Genomic DNA, 16,578 nt, shown 5'->3' on the forward strand with positions numbered 1-16,578 from the left:
TATTTATTAATTTATTTAATAACAAAATACATTAAAATATATAATACAAAATTCAATACAATACAAGCATTATACATTTTTAAAAGAAATATAGTTTTGTTGATTCATTTAAAATAAAAAAGTATTAATGTTATTTTACAAATTTATTTTAGTTTCGGCAGCAAAGGTTTTTAAGACCTTGTTGTTAGTAAAAACATTAATTTAACTATAGTAATAAATCTAGTAGATACAGTAAAGAGAAACCTTGAAAATGCAATACTTAGTTCATGAGCTCAACAAAATTATAGCAGCTAATTACAATTTTAATTACTGGATTTAAATATTGGATGTTTTGAAGAAAAAAAACAAGGAGATAAATTAGTTATGTAAACATACAAATGATGGTATATATATATATATATATATATATATATATATATATATATATATATATATATATATATATATAGACAACTCATTCACCTGTAGTGAGACTAGGTCCTGAGTTACAACTCTAGATGTGATCTAGTGAGGTGTGATTTGATGATAAATGAAGCTATGAAGTTTGTTTAGATTCAGTTCACCAGACAATTTTCTCATGTTTGTTCCACATATAGCCAACAGCTATATGTGGAACAATCTGTGGAGGCTCAATCTGACTTTTGTAAAAGTTACTTTGAAGAAAATTTAGAAAGTCTGATCTTAAATGTTACACCCAAATGTGATAATAAATAAATAAATAAATATATTTATATATTATATAATTGATTAATGTGTATATATACATACATCAATTTTAATCATAAGATTGGAATACGTTTTCATTCTCTTGACTGAACAAAATATTTGTTCTGAAAGTTTTAAAATATTTTAATTTTATTAACAAACAATTTTAAAAAAATGAAATGTAAAAAGCTTAAAATTAATGTGTAAATGTAAACAAAGAAGAATTTATTAAATAAAAAATATCATTAAAGATGGGCATGGACCCAAAAACATTTTTTATATATGTGTATATATATGAGTTAAGAAATGAACTGCATGTAATCCAAAATTTACAATTTACAAATAAAGTAATAACAATGAAAAATACAGTAGGATGCCAATTTTCCAGATGTTCAACTAACTGGACTACTTAAATCCAAACTAGGCAATTTAAAAAAAAAAAAATACATTATTTGAAAAAATAAATCTTTGCTTCAATGTAAATTATTTTTATTGATAATTATTTTACTGAGTTTTTCAATTGACGTTTTTGTATTCATTTAGCAAAAACATAGATACCAGCCTCTGTAAAAATAATTATAAAAGCAAATTTCTACACATTGTACCGTATTACTATATCTCTTTTTTCTTACATTGTACATATGTTCCAAATTTCTTCTTAATTTTACGGAAATACATTTACTTTTTTATTTTTTTTACTTAGTGTCTTACCTATTAAACATTAAAATGATATCTGCAGTATATATGATGAAACTTTTTTAAATTGTCCTTTACAATTATCCAAATTTGGTCTTGCAAAGGTCCATCTGAATAATTGGTGTTCCACTCTATGTAAAGTCTAATACCCTTACCACTTTATTTTCATCTTTTCAATTTTATGATTTAACTAAGTCAGTCTCTTCAATTGCTAACGGATCTTTTTCAATATCACCATTACTAATAGCAAGCACTTTCTCTTCCAGTTGTAGTAAATTTACTTGCTGTAATAAAAAGCAAAACATGAATGTTATAAAGTAAATATGTTTATGATTTTTTGTAAAATTTATTAAATAAAAATAAATTGTATATCTAATTTGCTTACTATTATTATTCGGTGACTTTAATATGCCAAGTTTCGCTAAACGTTATCAAAAAATGCTGCTACTCATCTTACTGACATTAGTGTAAATATTGCTTATGGTGAAATTTTTCATTTATCACAAACATCATCACAGATAACGTTATCTAAGATTTTGAATTCTATCTTATTTCTCATAAATACTTACCAAATTATAAAAAAACTCATTTTGTAATATACACCAATTACTTAATGAGAGTTTGATCGTAAATAATAATTATTTTTTATATCGCCACATAAGCATGAAGCTCATGTGTGAAACAGAAACGGAATTTTACAGGATATGAAAAATATCTCACCTGACTGAGATTTGATATTGATCATGATATAGAAATCTTTGCTTAGGAATTGCAACTATGTATTAATAAATAATATTGTTGATAGTCACATGACTATCAAAATATTGATAGTCATGACTATTCAATATTTTTAGTCACATGACTATAATATTTTTGGTACATACCAAAAATATTCATAAAAATATGTAATTTTCAAAGCGGTTCTCTAGTGAACTCATTATCACAATTTTTAATAAGAAAAACTTCCATAGGTTTCAAAAACAATATGGATCTACTTATTATCAAAAATTATTTAAGAACAAAGTATATTCTTAGTCATAAAGATTTATTATATACTATTATATAAAAAGGAAGAGGGTTTTTGTTTGTTCGAGATACACAAAAAAAAACTACTCGATCAATGAAACCAGATTTTTACCCACATTTCTCAGCATAACTAAGAAGATTTTAGATATTATACCAATCTCAAAAAAAAAAAATATATATATATATATATATATGAGTATATAAGTATATGATTTGCCGGTTGAAACACAAACTCTAATGAATTGAATTAGAGTTTGAATTTAATTAAACTGTGAGTTTCTATCACTGTGTGAGTTAGGTTTGAACTGAATTATTCGTATCATTCAACTAAATAATATTACAAAAATAATAAGAATAATATTAAATAAATTTAAAAAATTTCTGTTTAACAATAATAATGGGCTTTCCGTGGGGACTGCGTGTGAGGCTAGAGTGGTGAGATATATGAGCGCACCTCGTGGGAGGCTAGACCAATCATTACCATCAACTGGTAACAAATGGGATGTCCCTGAGGTACTGTTTTGGGAGGGCAGAGTTGTGTTCTTATAATATGTCTGCAAACAATCATTTGATTTTCAAATGGGGTATTTGTTAGAAGGTTAATGGCTAACTTTTGCATGCACAAAGTACACTCAAAATCTAACAGAACACAATTATTTAGAAATGTATATATATATAAATTTTTTGTTTTAAACAATTCTTTTAAGAATTATACTCCTCTGCACTATATGTAAATATATTTATTTTATTAGATTAACCAAAGTACAGAATAAATAAAGTAGAATAACTTACCTTATTCCACTATATATGCAAATATTCACCTCAAATTATATTACAAACTTCGTAAAATATAATAACATATCATGCATTTATTTATTTTATTTCAAATTTAAAACCTTTAATCCTTTTATTTTTATTTTAAACTTATTCGGTTAAATTAAAAATTAAACAAAATTTAAAATATGAAAAATTAAAATTAACATTTAAACATTTTAACATATCTAAAAATATGACATCAAGGCATAAAATCAAATTAAAATTAAAAAAATAATTTTAAGTAAAGCAATTAATTATGCATGTTGTCCATTTAACTGAACTTACTTCACCAACTACTTTACTAATTACTACTTTCTTTAATTTTTAATTTAACTGAATAAGTTTAAAAAAAAGATTAAAGGTTTTAAATTTTAAATAAAATAAATAAATGCATGATATGTTATATTTTACGAAGTTTGTAATGTAATTTGAGATGAATATATAATGCAGCTGTAGTATAATAAGTTAAGTCATCCTACTTTATTTATTCTGTACTTTGGTTGATTAAATAAATAAAAAATAATATATATATATATATATATTATTGTCTGTTTGTTAATGCATCATGCAAGAACCAGAGAACCAACTGACCAATTACTTTTAAATTTGCAGGAAGGTTATCTCAGAGAAGGTTTTAAGCCATCAACAGAGGCCCTAACTCCTTTGAAGATTAAGATATTAAAAATATTCATTATTTCTTCGCCGCCAAGGTGGGTGAAGTTGTAAATTAAACATATTCATTGAGAAAAAAATAGATTAATCCTTTTACCTTACAAGAATATGGGAATTTTATGCAGAAGTTAAAAAAACTTTTAAATTACTATTTTTGAATATATACTTTTTATAACATTATAATACTATACAAATATAAAACCTTCTACACTATCATACTTTTGAAATTGCACTATCGATAACTAAAAACGAACGTTTACACTGATAACATTTTGCATCAGGTGTTTCTCAGTATGATTACTTTAGCGTTGCTGCATTAGCTCTGCAGGGCACTAACTTCAAATATCTTTTGTAATAATATGGTAAATATGATAGTTAACTTTTCCTAATGTAAATACATAATTAATTTCATTTCATTAATAAAATTATGTCACAACTGTCTTTAATCTGTATCAGGTCAAGTTTTAATTACTGATCTGATAAATATTGAAATATGACAAGTGAATACAATTAACAACCGATTACCCAGAGTTTATTAAAATGAGAACAAGTTAAACTTAAACAACTTATCGACAAGTTAAAATACATGTATTTCAGATATCACTTTAGTTTAAAAACAACATTTTGCCCTCACACTTGTCTACTGTAGCAATCCAGTCATCTAGCCGCTTTTCGCAAAGTGTGAGTTTTACACAGTTAATAAATTAGGATGTAGTAACAATAGTAGTGAAAGAGGGTTGACTAAATGCGTCTTTATAGCAGCGGAATCTGCACATTCATTACCCAGAATCCCCTCATGGCTAGAGATCCAACAGAAACTCACTTGTGTGTCGTGATGGTTCAACTCAGCGATTGCATTGTAAATTTCGATGACGATAGGATGTCTGCTTTGTCTATGAAATTCCAGCCACCCGAAGGGCTTGTACCGAATAGTTGAAGACGATTCCACAACGTGATTTCTCCAGAAAGTTTGACAGGCTCTACTGGCATTGCAACGAGTATAACTAAAGAAGGGTTCTGTGTACATGGCTGATGTTAGTTGCTCTTTTTCTTGGGGATATTACCGATAATGAGCATGATAAGGGACAGGATTTACAGCCTCCTGTTCAAATAGGTAAAAGACCTTGAATATCTGTTGCCAAAAAAAAGAGACAAAACATTGGGTTTAGAATGGTTGACATACGATGTTACCACAAAGCTTTGTAATGCTCAAATATTTACTGGAACTCCAGGAATAAACTTTCCAATTGATGACCCTAACAATATATTATTCAATGTATTCATTATTTAGATTTTTTACGAATAAATTAGTTGATATTCTATGAAGCAGACTAATCTTCATGTCAAAAATTTCTTTATAAAAAAATACTAAACCGGTTTTTGAGGTTTCACCTGTGGAAAAAGACTGATAATTATAAGATGCTTTTATTTGCAGCTGTATATATGCTATCAGCAATTGTTTGGAAGCCAAAAATTCAAATTTATGACACAAATCCCTTTTTACAACTCTTGGATTTGAAAAAAAATTATCCCATAAGAGCCAAACTTCTGTCACATTTCCTCCACCTTACTGATGATAATAATACTTAACCATCTCCAAAAAATAAAACCTGTTATCTTGTTAACAGATTCAGAGAAGTATATACACATGAAAAAATTTAGCGATTGATTAAAGTTTACTGGAAAGGTAGGCTGAACTAGTTTAGTAAAATAAAAACGGTACCCTTTGGCATTAAGACGTATGCTAATTCAATCAGAAACTGGTTATATACAAAACTTGATAGTTTATGTAGGTGCATTATATGGTTAGAACTGTAAATTTCTTTATACAAATTTGGATATATGAATATAATTGTTTATAATCTAATATATAAAGAATATTTATTATAAAAAAGTTTATTATAGGTTTTAAATTTTTATATAATTCAACTACCATTTCATACACATAATCATTTTGATTTACATTAAACATAAACTTCTTTTTAAAAGAGGATTTCTTTCGTTTTCTAAATTTTCTTTCCGATATACCAATTCAAAAGCAATATTATGCAATATATTTGACGCTGTGTTTTTATATTGAAAATTATGTATAGTAAACTTGGACAATTTTTCCATGTTCAATATAATTTATATTTAGTTTTATTTTTACATTTAAGTTTATAATCAATAACATTTACAGTTTCATGTAATTTTGAATATAACAATGTAAGATATTCAGATATATTGTATGTAGAATCATCATATTTTTCTAAAATATCTGCAATCTGTAAACATGAGATCATTTTAATATATAATTATGGTACTCACGTATTAACGCCACCGCAGCTACAGCTTTATTTAAAAACAAAGTAGTCAATCAGATTTCGGTGGAAAATGGGCTGAAACAGATTCAAAACAGAATATAAATGGTTATTTATTTTTATTTATTTTATAAATATAATTTAACCAAACTTAACCTACGCTCGCTAACCTTGACTTAATTAACACCCTAATTTTTTTAATAAATTCAGTAATTACAATTATTTATTATTTAAATAATCAAATTGCAATAATTACTGAATTTATTAAATAAATACTCAAAAAATTACGATGTTAATTAGTCAAGGCTAGCGAGCGTAGATTAAGTTTGATTAAATTATATTTATAAAATAAATATTTATTTATGTTAAACTCTATTTTCGGCCCATTTTCCACCGAAATCCGATTGACTACTTTGTTTTTAAATAAAGCTATAGCTGTGGTGGTGTTAATACTAAGTACCTATAATTACTGTTGTAATAAGTAAATTACAAAATCATTTTTGAACTATAAATGAGGTTTATAAATAATTTATGTTTTACATACAGTTGAAATTACAATAAAATAGTTCATATTAAACAATGAATGGTAATAAATATTTGTTGCATATATCAACTACAACTGATCTCAGCCGGAATTCCGGCTGCTGTGGAAATGTCTAAAGTCACTGGTCAAACTGTGAAATCATAAGAGGAATGTAATAAGAGAATGTCTTATGAATGTCATAAAAGGTTTGTGATAATTTAATACTATCAATAGCTTCCTGGATATCCCCAAGTTTTATATTAAATGTAATAAAATTTAATAGAATTTTTCATCAAAAATTTCAAGTTATATCAAGATGCATATATCTGAGTGTAACACTCGGTTACAAGCAAAATTAAAAGAACTTGAAAATATCGAGGATTGATTACATCAAATCGAAAAAGAAAACAACTGTGCATGAATATTCAAATCATATGTTTGAAAATGATAGATTAAACAATAAAGCAGAGACATAAAACTATGGCAGTACCATTTACACACGATAATGAAGATAATTGTATTGTAATTATAGATACAACCAGACGATTCGTATATTATTCTATGATTCTTTTAAATTAAAAAAAAGATCCCGATTATGAAATCCTATATCGAAAAGTAAAAGAGCCAAACAGTATTAAATTTTTCAATTATGCATGCCATGATCTTAAATTTAAAAGGAAAGGCAATCATTTTGATACAGCAATCGACATTGATAGTTTAAAACAAGAATTAGATGATTTACTATATTATTATTTTTAGAAGGGGAATGTCCATTAAAGCTCATTTCATTCAAAAAAATTAATTGAGTTTTATAATAGAAAAGCCGCAATCAGGATTCCGCAATCGATTATTATTCAGAAACTTTGGCTACTCAGAATTCCGATGAGTCAAACACTATATATGAAGTTAGTCTAAAATGTAATAAAAATCAATTAGATTTACTAATTTCTGGTACATATAAAAGTTAGATGTTATATGAAAAAAACGTTTAATAAGTTGCAAATCACAGCAACAGTAAAAGAAGAATGTTAAGGTGAGTCAATCTAAAGAACTATTATTACATTAAATCTCATCGGCCCTTTTTTTAATGCGACAAAGTTATATCATGATGAAGGGAAACAGTCTGATAATTTGTTACAAAAAAAAAAAACAATCTAAAGAATTAAATGAATCCTGGATCGGCTTTTTATGAGATTACGGGTGATAATAAAATAAAACTATTACAATTACTACTGGTACACGTATGTTTATAAAATATTATTATTACTCGATATTGCTTCATGGCTATCAAAAGAGTTTTATGATAAATGTTATGATATGAAAGATTATTTCATCAAAGACTTTCATATCAAAACGATAATATTTAGCTGCATTCAAAGTTGTAATATATAGAAAATAATAGACTTGGAGATGAGAATTTAAAACGCAAGTTGCAAATTAACGAAATGGTAATGTAAAAATCCATGCCCACACCATATTTGTCATCACACATTTCCCACATGATGAAAGTGATAATTGCCTTGTAATTTTAAATAAACAAAAAGCTAATGATGAGTATAAATATTATGCTATTCACGTTTGCTACACTGAACACGTTCACATTCAACGTCGGGTTCAATATAGCATTATAGAGTTTGTTCAGCATTTACTGTTTTTTTCCGGTTTTATATGAAATTATTTTAGCCTTGCAAATCTGAAGGAACATATACTATAAAGAAGATTATTTTAAAAACTGATAATGAAATAGGTTTGAGGTGAACTGACATTAGCGAATTCTACTCGCGCAAGTATCTCGGGAACGGTTGGACCTAGATTCATGAAACTAGGACCTATTGTTCTGGAAAGTACTCTTTTAAACCGTTAAGGTTTTCAAAATCGCATCAAAGATTGTGTAGGACGCACCCTTTTCAAGATACGCCCTTTTTTATAAATCATTATTTAATATAATAAATATCAATTTTTTATGTGTAATATACATAAGATAATGTCATTAGCTATCTCAACAATAAAAAAATAAACAATCCACAACTTTTATCACATATCATCCCGCTTTCGCTTAAAGTAATGATGACAGATTTTTTCAAAACATAGTAATAAATTTAAAAGTGATTAGAACTGTTAACCTGTTGACTGCTAGATAATAAAAACATATTTTTATTTTATTTCATCATCAAATACAAAAAATATTGTAAGAAAAAGCATATCTTGAGAATGGTTGGACCTAGACGCATGAAACTAGCAGCTATTGCTCCAGGAAGTTGGAAAGTACCCATTCAAAATCGTGTTAGAATTGGCCTAGGACACACCTTTTCGAGATAAGGAACTAACAATGATTTTGAAGTTTAAACTGACATTATATGCATTAAATAATAATCAATGATATATTACACAATCGCTGAAAGTAATGATGACCAAATATCATAATACAATTTGCACTTAATCATGGTGATTGCAGTTAAATGAAAGATTGGATTCGATGAGAATATAATAATAAAACAGTGGTTCCCTTTATAGTTGAGAAATCATTATTAATAGAGACGGGGGAATCCCCATGACAGCATCAAACTATTCAATGAATAAAACAATTGTTTTACTATGAATTTTTCAATAAATTAACTGTTTTAACGTGAACACACATTCATCATTGTGAGTAGCCGTTCTTTAATGTATCTAATAAACCCGTGAAAAGAGACCTTCAGGTTCAAACTTCATTTGATTGTTGGTTATTTACTGTAATTTTGGGGGACATCTCAAATCCATGTTTGGCTATATATTTTGCAGTAAATCCACTCTTTCAGCTCATAAATTTAACTACAAACACATGTTCATCTAAAAAACATGACATCGGGTTCAATTCCAAATAATCACTACTTTCATAGAAAGCAAAATGACAGTTGAACCCGAGGTTTCTATACTACTCATATGTCTAATAATGCCGCAGATGCTCCTAAACATCTGCCAAGAGTTAGATTATTGTTCTAGACATCTGCCAAGCTACAAAAGGTGCATACATTGAAGTTGAATAACCTATAATAAAACAGGGAGAGTTGTTTGTTCTCTTAATATACACTGTACACTTTAACACTGTACAATTAGATACTTTTAAACCAGACGCAAATGTAAATTCAGCTTAATGAATCTGCAGACAGAATTCACTAGGGATATTCTTATAAATATTATTTAAGTTGGTAATTTATAATTTATAAGCAATTTCATATAAATTAGATAATCAGTACAGTAATATGTTAACATAAGATCGCAAATTAAAGTAAATTTTAATAACATTAAAATTTTTATTGACTGAACAAATTTTAACAAATGTTACCTATGTGTAAATTCAGTAAACATTACTGAAGACAGGCTTATGCCCGAAACCCACCTGGTTGGTCTAGTGGTTAACGCGTCTTCCCAAATCATCTGATTTTGAAGTCGAGAGTTACAGCGTTAGTCCTAGTAAAGCCAGTTATTTTTACACGAATTTGAATACTAGATCGTGGATACCGGTGTTCTTTGGTGGTTGGGTTTCAATTAACCACACATCTCAGGAACAGTCGAACTGAGAATGTACAAGACTACACTTCATTTACACTCATACATATCATCCTCATTCATCCTCTGAAGAATTATCTAAACGGTAGTTACCAGAGGCTAAACAGGAAAAAGAAAAGAAAGAAAAAAAAAAGGCTTATGCCCGAAAGCGCTTCAATGTGAAAAAAGTAAGGTATGAATATTCTTTCATTCTGTACTTTGTGGAGTGTGTAAATAAGTTGTAAATAATAAAGTTACCACAACAACTGAAGGAAAGCTGAAATCAAACAGTGGCTTTAAGAAAAAGTGGTTGCTTGCAACTGCGTTTACATATTTTTTTTTTTAAATTTCACCATTATATTAAATTGTACAATGTTTACTGATATGATTTTAATGTCTTTAAATTTGTTATTCTTTTTACACAGATGAGTCTTTGGCAGAAATATTGCGAATAATAATGATGATGATGATAATGATAACAATAATAATAATAATAATAATAATATTAATGTCAACGAAGTATAAAGTAGTCTGATAAAACTGTACGAAAGGCATTATTAAACCATGACTGTGTGTCGCTGGTTATTATAACAAACAGGATACATGCAAACTACTAGTTGTGGCTGTACTTTTGGAAGAATATTTTTATAACTTTCTGACCTCAATAAAAAGCTTAATATTAAATACTTTATTTTCAAAATATAGTCATCTTGTTCAAATTGTTTCAATGATTACAACGATGTGTTTTTCCCATAAAATGTTCCTTTTGTACAATCAGAATTCCCTATGTTAAAACTGATAATTTCATTTCTAAGTCTATTTATGCTAGATGTAGAGTAAGACAAGGCATGCACTTCGGTTCTCTAATTTTCATAGTATTTATAAATGACAGTTTATTCATAAGCTACTCACATCTTTCTTTTTTTAGTTTTTTTTTTCTTTTAGTATTTCTTTTAAATTACAAAAAGAAAATTGATTTCATACTCAATTTTGAAGGTTTGCAAATGCCGATATATTGTGGAACTGAATAATACAAAATAATACTGCAATACAAAAGGTATCTTCTATTAAAGACTTAGCTGTATGATTTGATAGCATAGGCCATAACAACAAAGACAACTGTAAAATTCCAGCAAGTACTTTGAAAAATTATTACACTACCAAGAAGTTAAGATTTCAATTCCAAAATCTAACAACATAAACTGCAAAATTTAAAAAAAAAATTATTAAATGAAAATAGACAAAATTTGCCAGAAATTAAATAACAAGATAGCAGGTGATAGCTTGAAAAATATGGAATTATGGAAAGAATCATGAAAAACGCAAGAAAATACTGAAGAACTTGCTAGAAGAGATATGGAAACTGAAAAATTCCATGAAAATTAGAAAAATGTATTAATAGATCTACTACACAAACAAAAAGATGAAACAGAAGTAAACAACCACAAAGGGATTTTCCTCTTACCTTTGACAAATAAAATACTTTGAAAAGTACTTCAAAATAGAATTGAATTAATCATAGACTTAATAACTGGGAGAACATGAACGATTCAGAAAATTATGATCATATGCACAACAAAACACAACCCTTAAAACAATAATAAGGAGAAAAAATGGCAAGGCATACAACTCGATCTATAGAACTTCCTTATTTAATGTTCTAGTATTTGGTAAGGATCTCAACATAATTAACATTACTAAACAGACAGACTATTCTAAACACAAAATCAGATGTAAAATTGTCAGAAGAATTAGAAATTAAAACAGAACTAAGACAAGGGAGTGGTTCAGCATCGATTACTTTTATCTGTGTACTAAAGAAAGTAATAAACTTCCAATGAGAACCAAAATATTTAGGGAAGAATTGACTTTACATTTTTTTTTACAAATTTTTAACAATGATATGCAAATTTAAATCAGTCAAGATGGAGCTACAAAAGAGACTGCAACAGTATATAGGCTTATCAACACTGAAGGTAAGAAGTCATCAAAACAGCAAGACAGAGCTGCAGTGGCTACTAAAAAATAAAGATGCAGACAGAAGACAGAGAAACCTCAACAAAAACTATCAAAAGGGTAATGACAAAATGTTATGTGTATGAAGCTTTATTTTATCTTAATTGCTTCAGCTGTTAACTAATTTTGTTATCTCATAAAACTTTTGATTGAAACGTTGTTGTGATCATGATTTTGTGTAAACAAATCTGTATTGAATTATTTATAACAAAATTCATAATTAAATGATAGATATAATGAAATGTTATTGTTTTCTGTAAATAGTTTTTTATAACATAGTATGATGTAAGTAATAATAGCAGTAGTAGTTAAGAGATGTACATAGGTAGTTTCCTTAAGGGTTATAAATATAACTTTTTTTTTTTTTTATATATAAGAATACTTTGTAAATAATATTAAAATTTATCAAGTGATCCCTGTAAGGATTACATGGATCTCACAATCAAAAATTAAAGAAATAGTTTTTTGTAACCGATCTCAGATTTTTTTTAGCGAGTTTTACCAAATATAGTAGGTGAGCAGGCAATTTTCGGTAAACACATTAGATGGAAAATTGACGTGGAGGTTTTTCCTTTATATTGTTGTAAATATAAGTTTACGGTTATCAAGCGATGGGGTGTTTTTTTTCTACATCTAGTTGGAAATCATGGAATATTTACAGACATCAGAAGAAAACAAAATTGAAAAACTAATGGGCATATTATTGTGCAGACATGTTTAGAGCAACATATTTTTGTTCAAGTTGTTAATAGAACCTTTGAAAAGCCTGAGACTGGAAGTGTTGATTATCAGAAGAAACTGGTGAATGGATCATAGCAAATAGAAAAAAGAAGAATAGTCAAGAAAGAATTATTCTTTCTCTAGATAGAAATTTTTTATTGGGTAGAGTTACATCCTACTGCCCACAAAGTATGGTTGAAATTAAAATAAATCTGACACTCCTCTTGCAAAGTACAGTGAACTTCAAATGAAATGATACTCCTAGGCAAAACAATATATGAGAATGGCGTGCGCAAGGCTTTAATAAACATTGCCTCATGTGTTTTACCCCATTTACATCACATGGCATGACTTGCCAACAGAAGACACGGTCTGAATTGCAAAACTACTTTTAAATATGAGTTGGGATTATGATACGAAACATCTTTAACTCAAGGTTGATTGTCAGTCAACCCAGGAAGCATGCTTCTAGATCAAACTTTAGCAAAAGGGAGTCATGCTAAGGCTAATCACAATGGCAAGAAATGTTTTTGTTGTAGAAAATTAGGTCATCTCTCTAAAAATTGTTAAGTGGGACTTATTTGTTGTAAAAGCAAATTATATGGCATAAATCAAATGAATGTCCATCTAATAAAACAACACTTTGCTATAGTTGAATCAGGCTTGGAAAAATTAATGCAAGTGTTAACATTTTATGACTGTATCTAATACTCCACAACAATCTAGAGTAGCTGAGAAAGAAAACAGAATCATTTGTGAGGTGGCAAGATCCTGGTTGCATTTGAACTCAACTTACCCAAATTGCTTAGGGGTGAAGTAATGAAGCAGTCCTTTCTGCTACATATACAATAAATAGAACAGCACTGACAAAAATGAAAGGAAATGCCTCTGTTGAGTTGTTTCTGAAAAGGGAAGTGAATATCAACTACCTCAGAATTTTTTGAACTGAATGTTTTGCTTGGATTCTAGACAAAAAAAGAAGAAAATCTGATGTAAAATCATTAAAGGTTAGATATGCAGACTGCAGTTATGGAGTTTATTTTCTAGACAAGTAAAACGTTGTTACTTTTTACGCTCTGACCTCAGAGTGACTTAAGATTCAGAGGTTAAATTTGGTTAATTTATATCTATAATTATAAACAGCAAACTTTTGGGTTATAGTTAATATCATCCAATATAACCATTATATTACCATTGTTATTTATTTATTTTATAAATATAATTCAACGAAACTTAACCTACGCAAGCTTTTCTTTCTTTTTTTTCCTGTTTAGCCTCCGGTAACTACCGTTTAGGTAATACTTCAGAGGATGATGTGTATGAGTGTAGTCTTGTACATTCTCAGTCCGACCATAACTGAGAATTGTGGTTAATTGAAAACCAACCACCAAAGAACACCGGTATCCACGATCTAGTATTCAAGTCCGTGTAAAAATAGCTGGCTTTACTAGGACTTGAACGCTGGAACTCTCCACTTCCAAATCAGCTGATTTGGGAAGATGCGTTCAATAGACCAACCCGGTGGGTTAACCTACGCAGGCTAACCTTGCCTTACACCACGTGAGTAATAACGTATACGATACAAAAGTTAAGGTGGAACAAACTGCTTAATTGCCTAAATTACTAATTAAAAAACGACTAGTAATAATATGCCCACGATATAATAATTTTTTAATGTGCTGCTTAAATAAACGATTTTACGTCGAACTTAAATAAATTTTCATCACAAGTTAAAGCTACACTCAGTTCATAAACACAAAAAATTCAAACTTAAATTCTATTAATTTATGTTAGAATGGTATAAAATTACTTACTTGGTCAACAAAAGTGAACACAAATAAATAATACTGATATTACAATACAAATTTCACTTTAACAACGCTTATAAACAAATGATCCCAATCTACTAAACAGTGACGCCAACACATGTAATTGTATATTTCAATACAAACGATATCTGGTTATAATGATGAAAAAAAAATATATATATATACACACACACACACACACATATGATATTGCACAACAGACTTAATAAATAATTTTTCATTCACGTAACAGTTAAATAAGTTTAATAAAATAAAAATTTACTTAAATTTTCAGAATACATTCGGGTTATAATAAGAAATGTACAAATGTAACATTGATCTCAAATTTGTTTCAAACATTAACTTCAATGTTTGCCATTTTATGCTTTGTCTCACCGCGTGTTAAACGTTGATGGCAATGCAAAGTCTCTATCAAATACAGTAGTCCTCGCAATGAAAATTATACAACTGGTGCAGTTGCAGCAGCCGCCAATGTGATCTCTTTTGTCTCTTATTTGTTGTGCAAGACAAAGAATGAAAAATTTTGCAGACGGTTTCTTTAAATCGTTGTTATGAATGGTAAGAAATTTTAATATAATGCAGCAAATGAATTGTTGGAGTTTACGAACTGCTCAGTAAGCTGCTGCTTTGAAACATGTCCATTGTTGGACGTATGGTGTAGCAGTCATGAGCTTTCAAGTCATGACGAGTTCACCGCTAGACCAACGGTTGGTCTAGCGGTGAACTCGTCATCACAAATCAAAAGAAGTCACTAGTAGTGACATTGAAAAAAAGTTCAAAAAAGAAGTTACTAGTAGCAACTTCTTTTTCAAACTCGTCATCGCAAATCAGCTAATTTTGAAGTCAAGAGTTCTAAGGTTCAAATCCTAGTAAAGAGAGTTACTGTTATACAGATTTGAATACTAGATTGTGGATACTGGTGTTCTTTGGTGGTCGGGTTTTGAGTTAACCACACACCTCAGGAACGGTCGACCTGAGACTGTACAAGACTACACATCACTTAACATTCATATATATCATCCTCATTCCTTCTCTGATGTAATAATTAATGGTGGTTCTGGAGGCTAGAAAGAAAAAGAAAAAGTCATGAGCTTCAAATCAGAAGGCATTAACAAAAAGTAATTGAGGACATTTATATACACACTGTGAAGGATGCAGAACTTTAAGTTTTTTTTATTTGTATTATTTAAAAATGCATCGATAAAGTAATATTAGTTCTTCAAAAGTTTTTTTAATTGCATTTAAAATACTGTAAGAGATGCAAGATACTGTACTCTATCTATACTATTATAAAAAAGATGAAGAGGTTTTTTTTTTGTTCGGGATACTACTCAAAGTAACTACTCAATCAGTTACGACCAAATTTGTTTATCCATGTTTCTTGGTATAACCGAGAAGGTTTTTAGATGTATTTCATCTCGAAAAAAAATTATATGTATAGTAGTGGAGATTTGCTGAGCGAAGCACGCACTTTAATGAACTGAATTAATTAACTGTGAACTGCGAGTGTCTATCACTGTGTGGAATCTTTTTTCCTGTTTAGCCTCCGGTAACTATCATTTAGATAATTCTTCAGAGGATGATATGTATGAGTGTAAATGAAGTGTAGTCTTGTACGTTCTCAGTTCGACCATTCCTGAGATGTGTGGAAAATTGAAACCCAACCACCAAAGAACACCGGTATCCACGATCTAATATTCAAATCCGTATAAAAATAACTGGCTTTACTAGGACTTGAACGCTGTAA

The 16,578-nt window shown here is 28.7% G+C and overlaps 1 protein-coding gene across 3 annotated transcripts in view; it reads right to left on the minus strand.

Annotated features, from left to right (window-relative positions):
- Positions 1 to 436: 436 nt before the first annotated feature.
- Positions 437 to 16,578, minus strand: part of LOC142326391 (uncharacterized) — a 65,274-nt gene continuing 49,132 nt past the window's right edge. For all 3 annotated transcript variants that reach the window (XM_075368865.1, XM_075368864.1, XM_075368866.1), the window contains one exon: positions 437 to 1,685. In XM_075368865.1, coding sequence (XP_075224980.1) covers positions 1,581 to 1,685 — 105 coding nt within the window. In that variant the 3' untranslated portion in view covers positions 437 to 1,580. The remainder of the gene's footprint in view (positions 1,686 to 16,578) is intronic.

The sequence above is a fragment of the Lycorma delicatula genome, chromosome 6 (assembly GCF_047948215.1).
Source record: "Lycorma delicatula isolate Av1 chromosome 6, ASM4794821v1, whole genome shotgun sequence".
NCBI classification, from domain to species: Eukaryota; Metazoa; Arthropoda; class Insecta; order Hemiptera; family Fulgoridae; genus Lycorma; species Lycorma delicatula.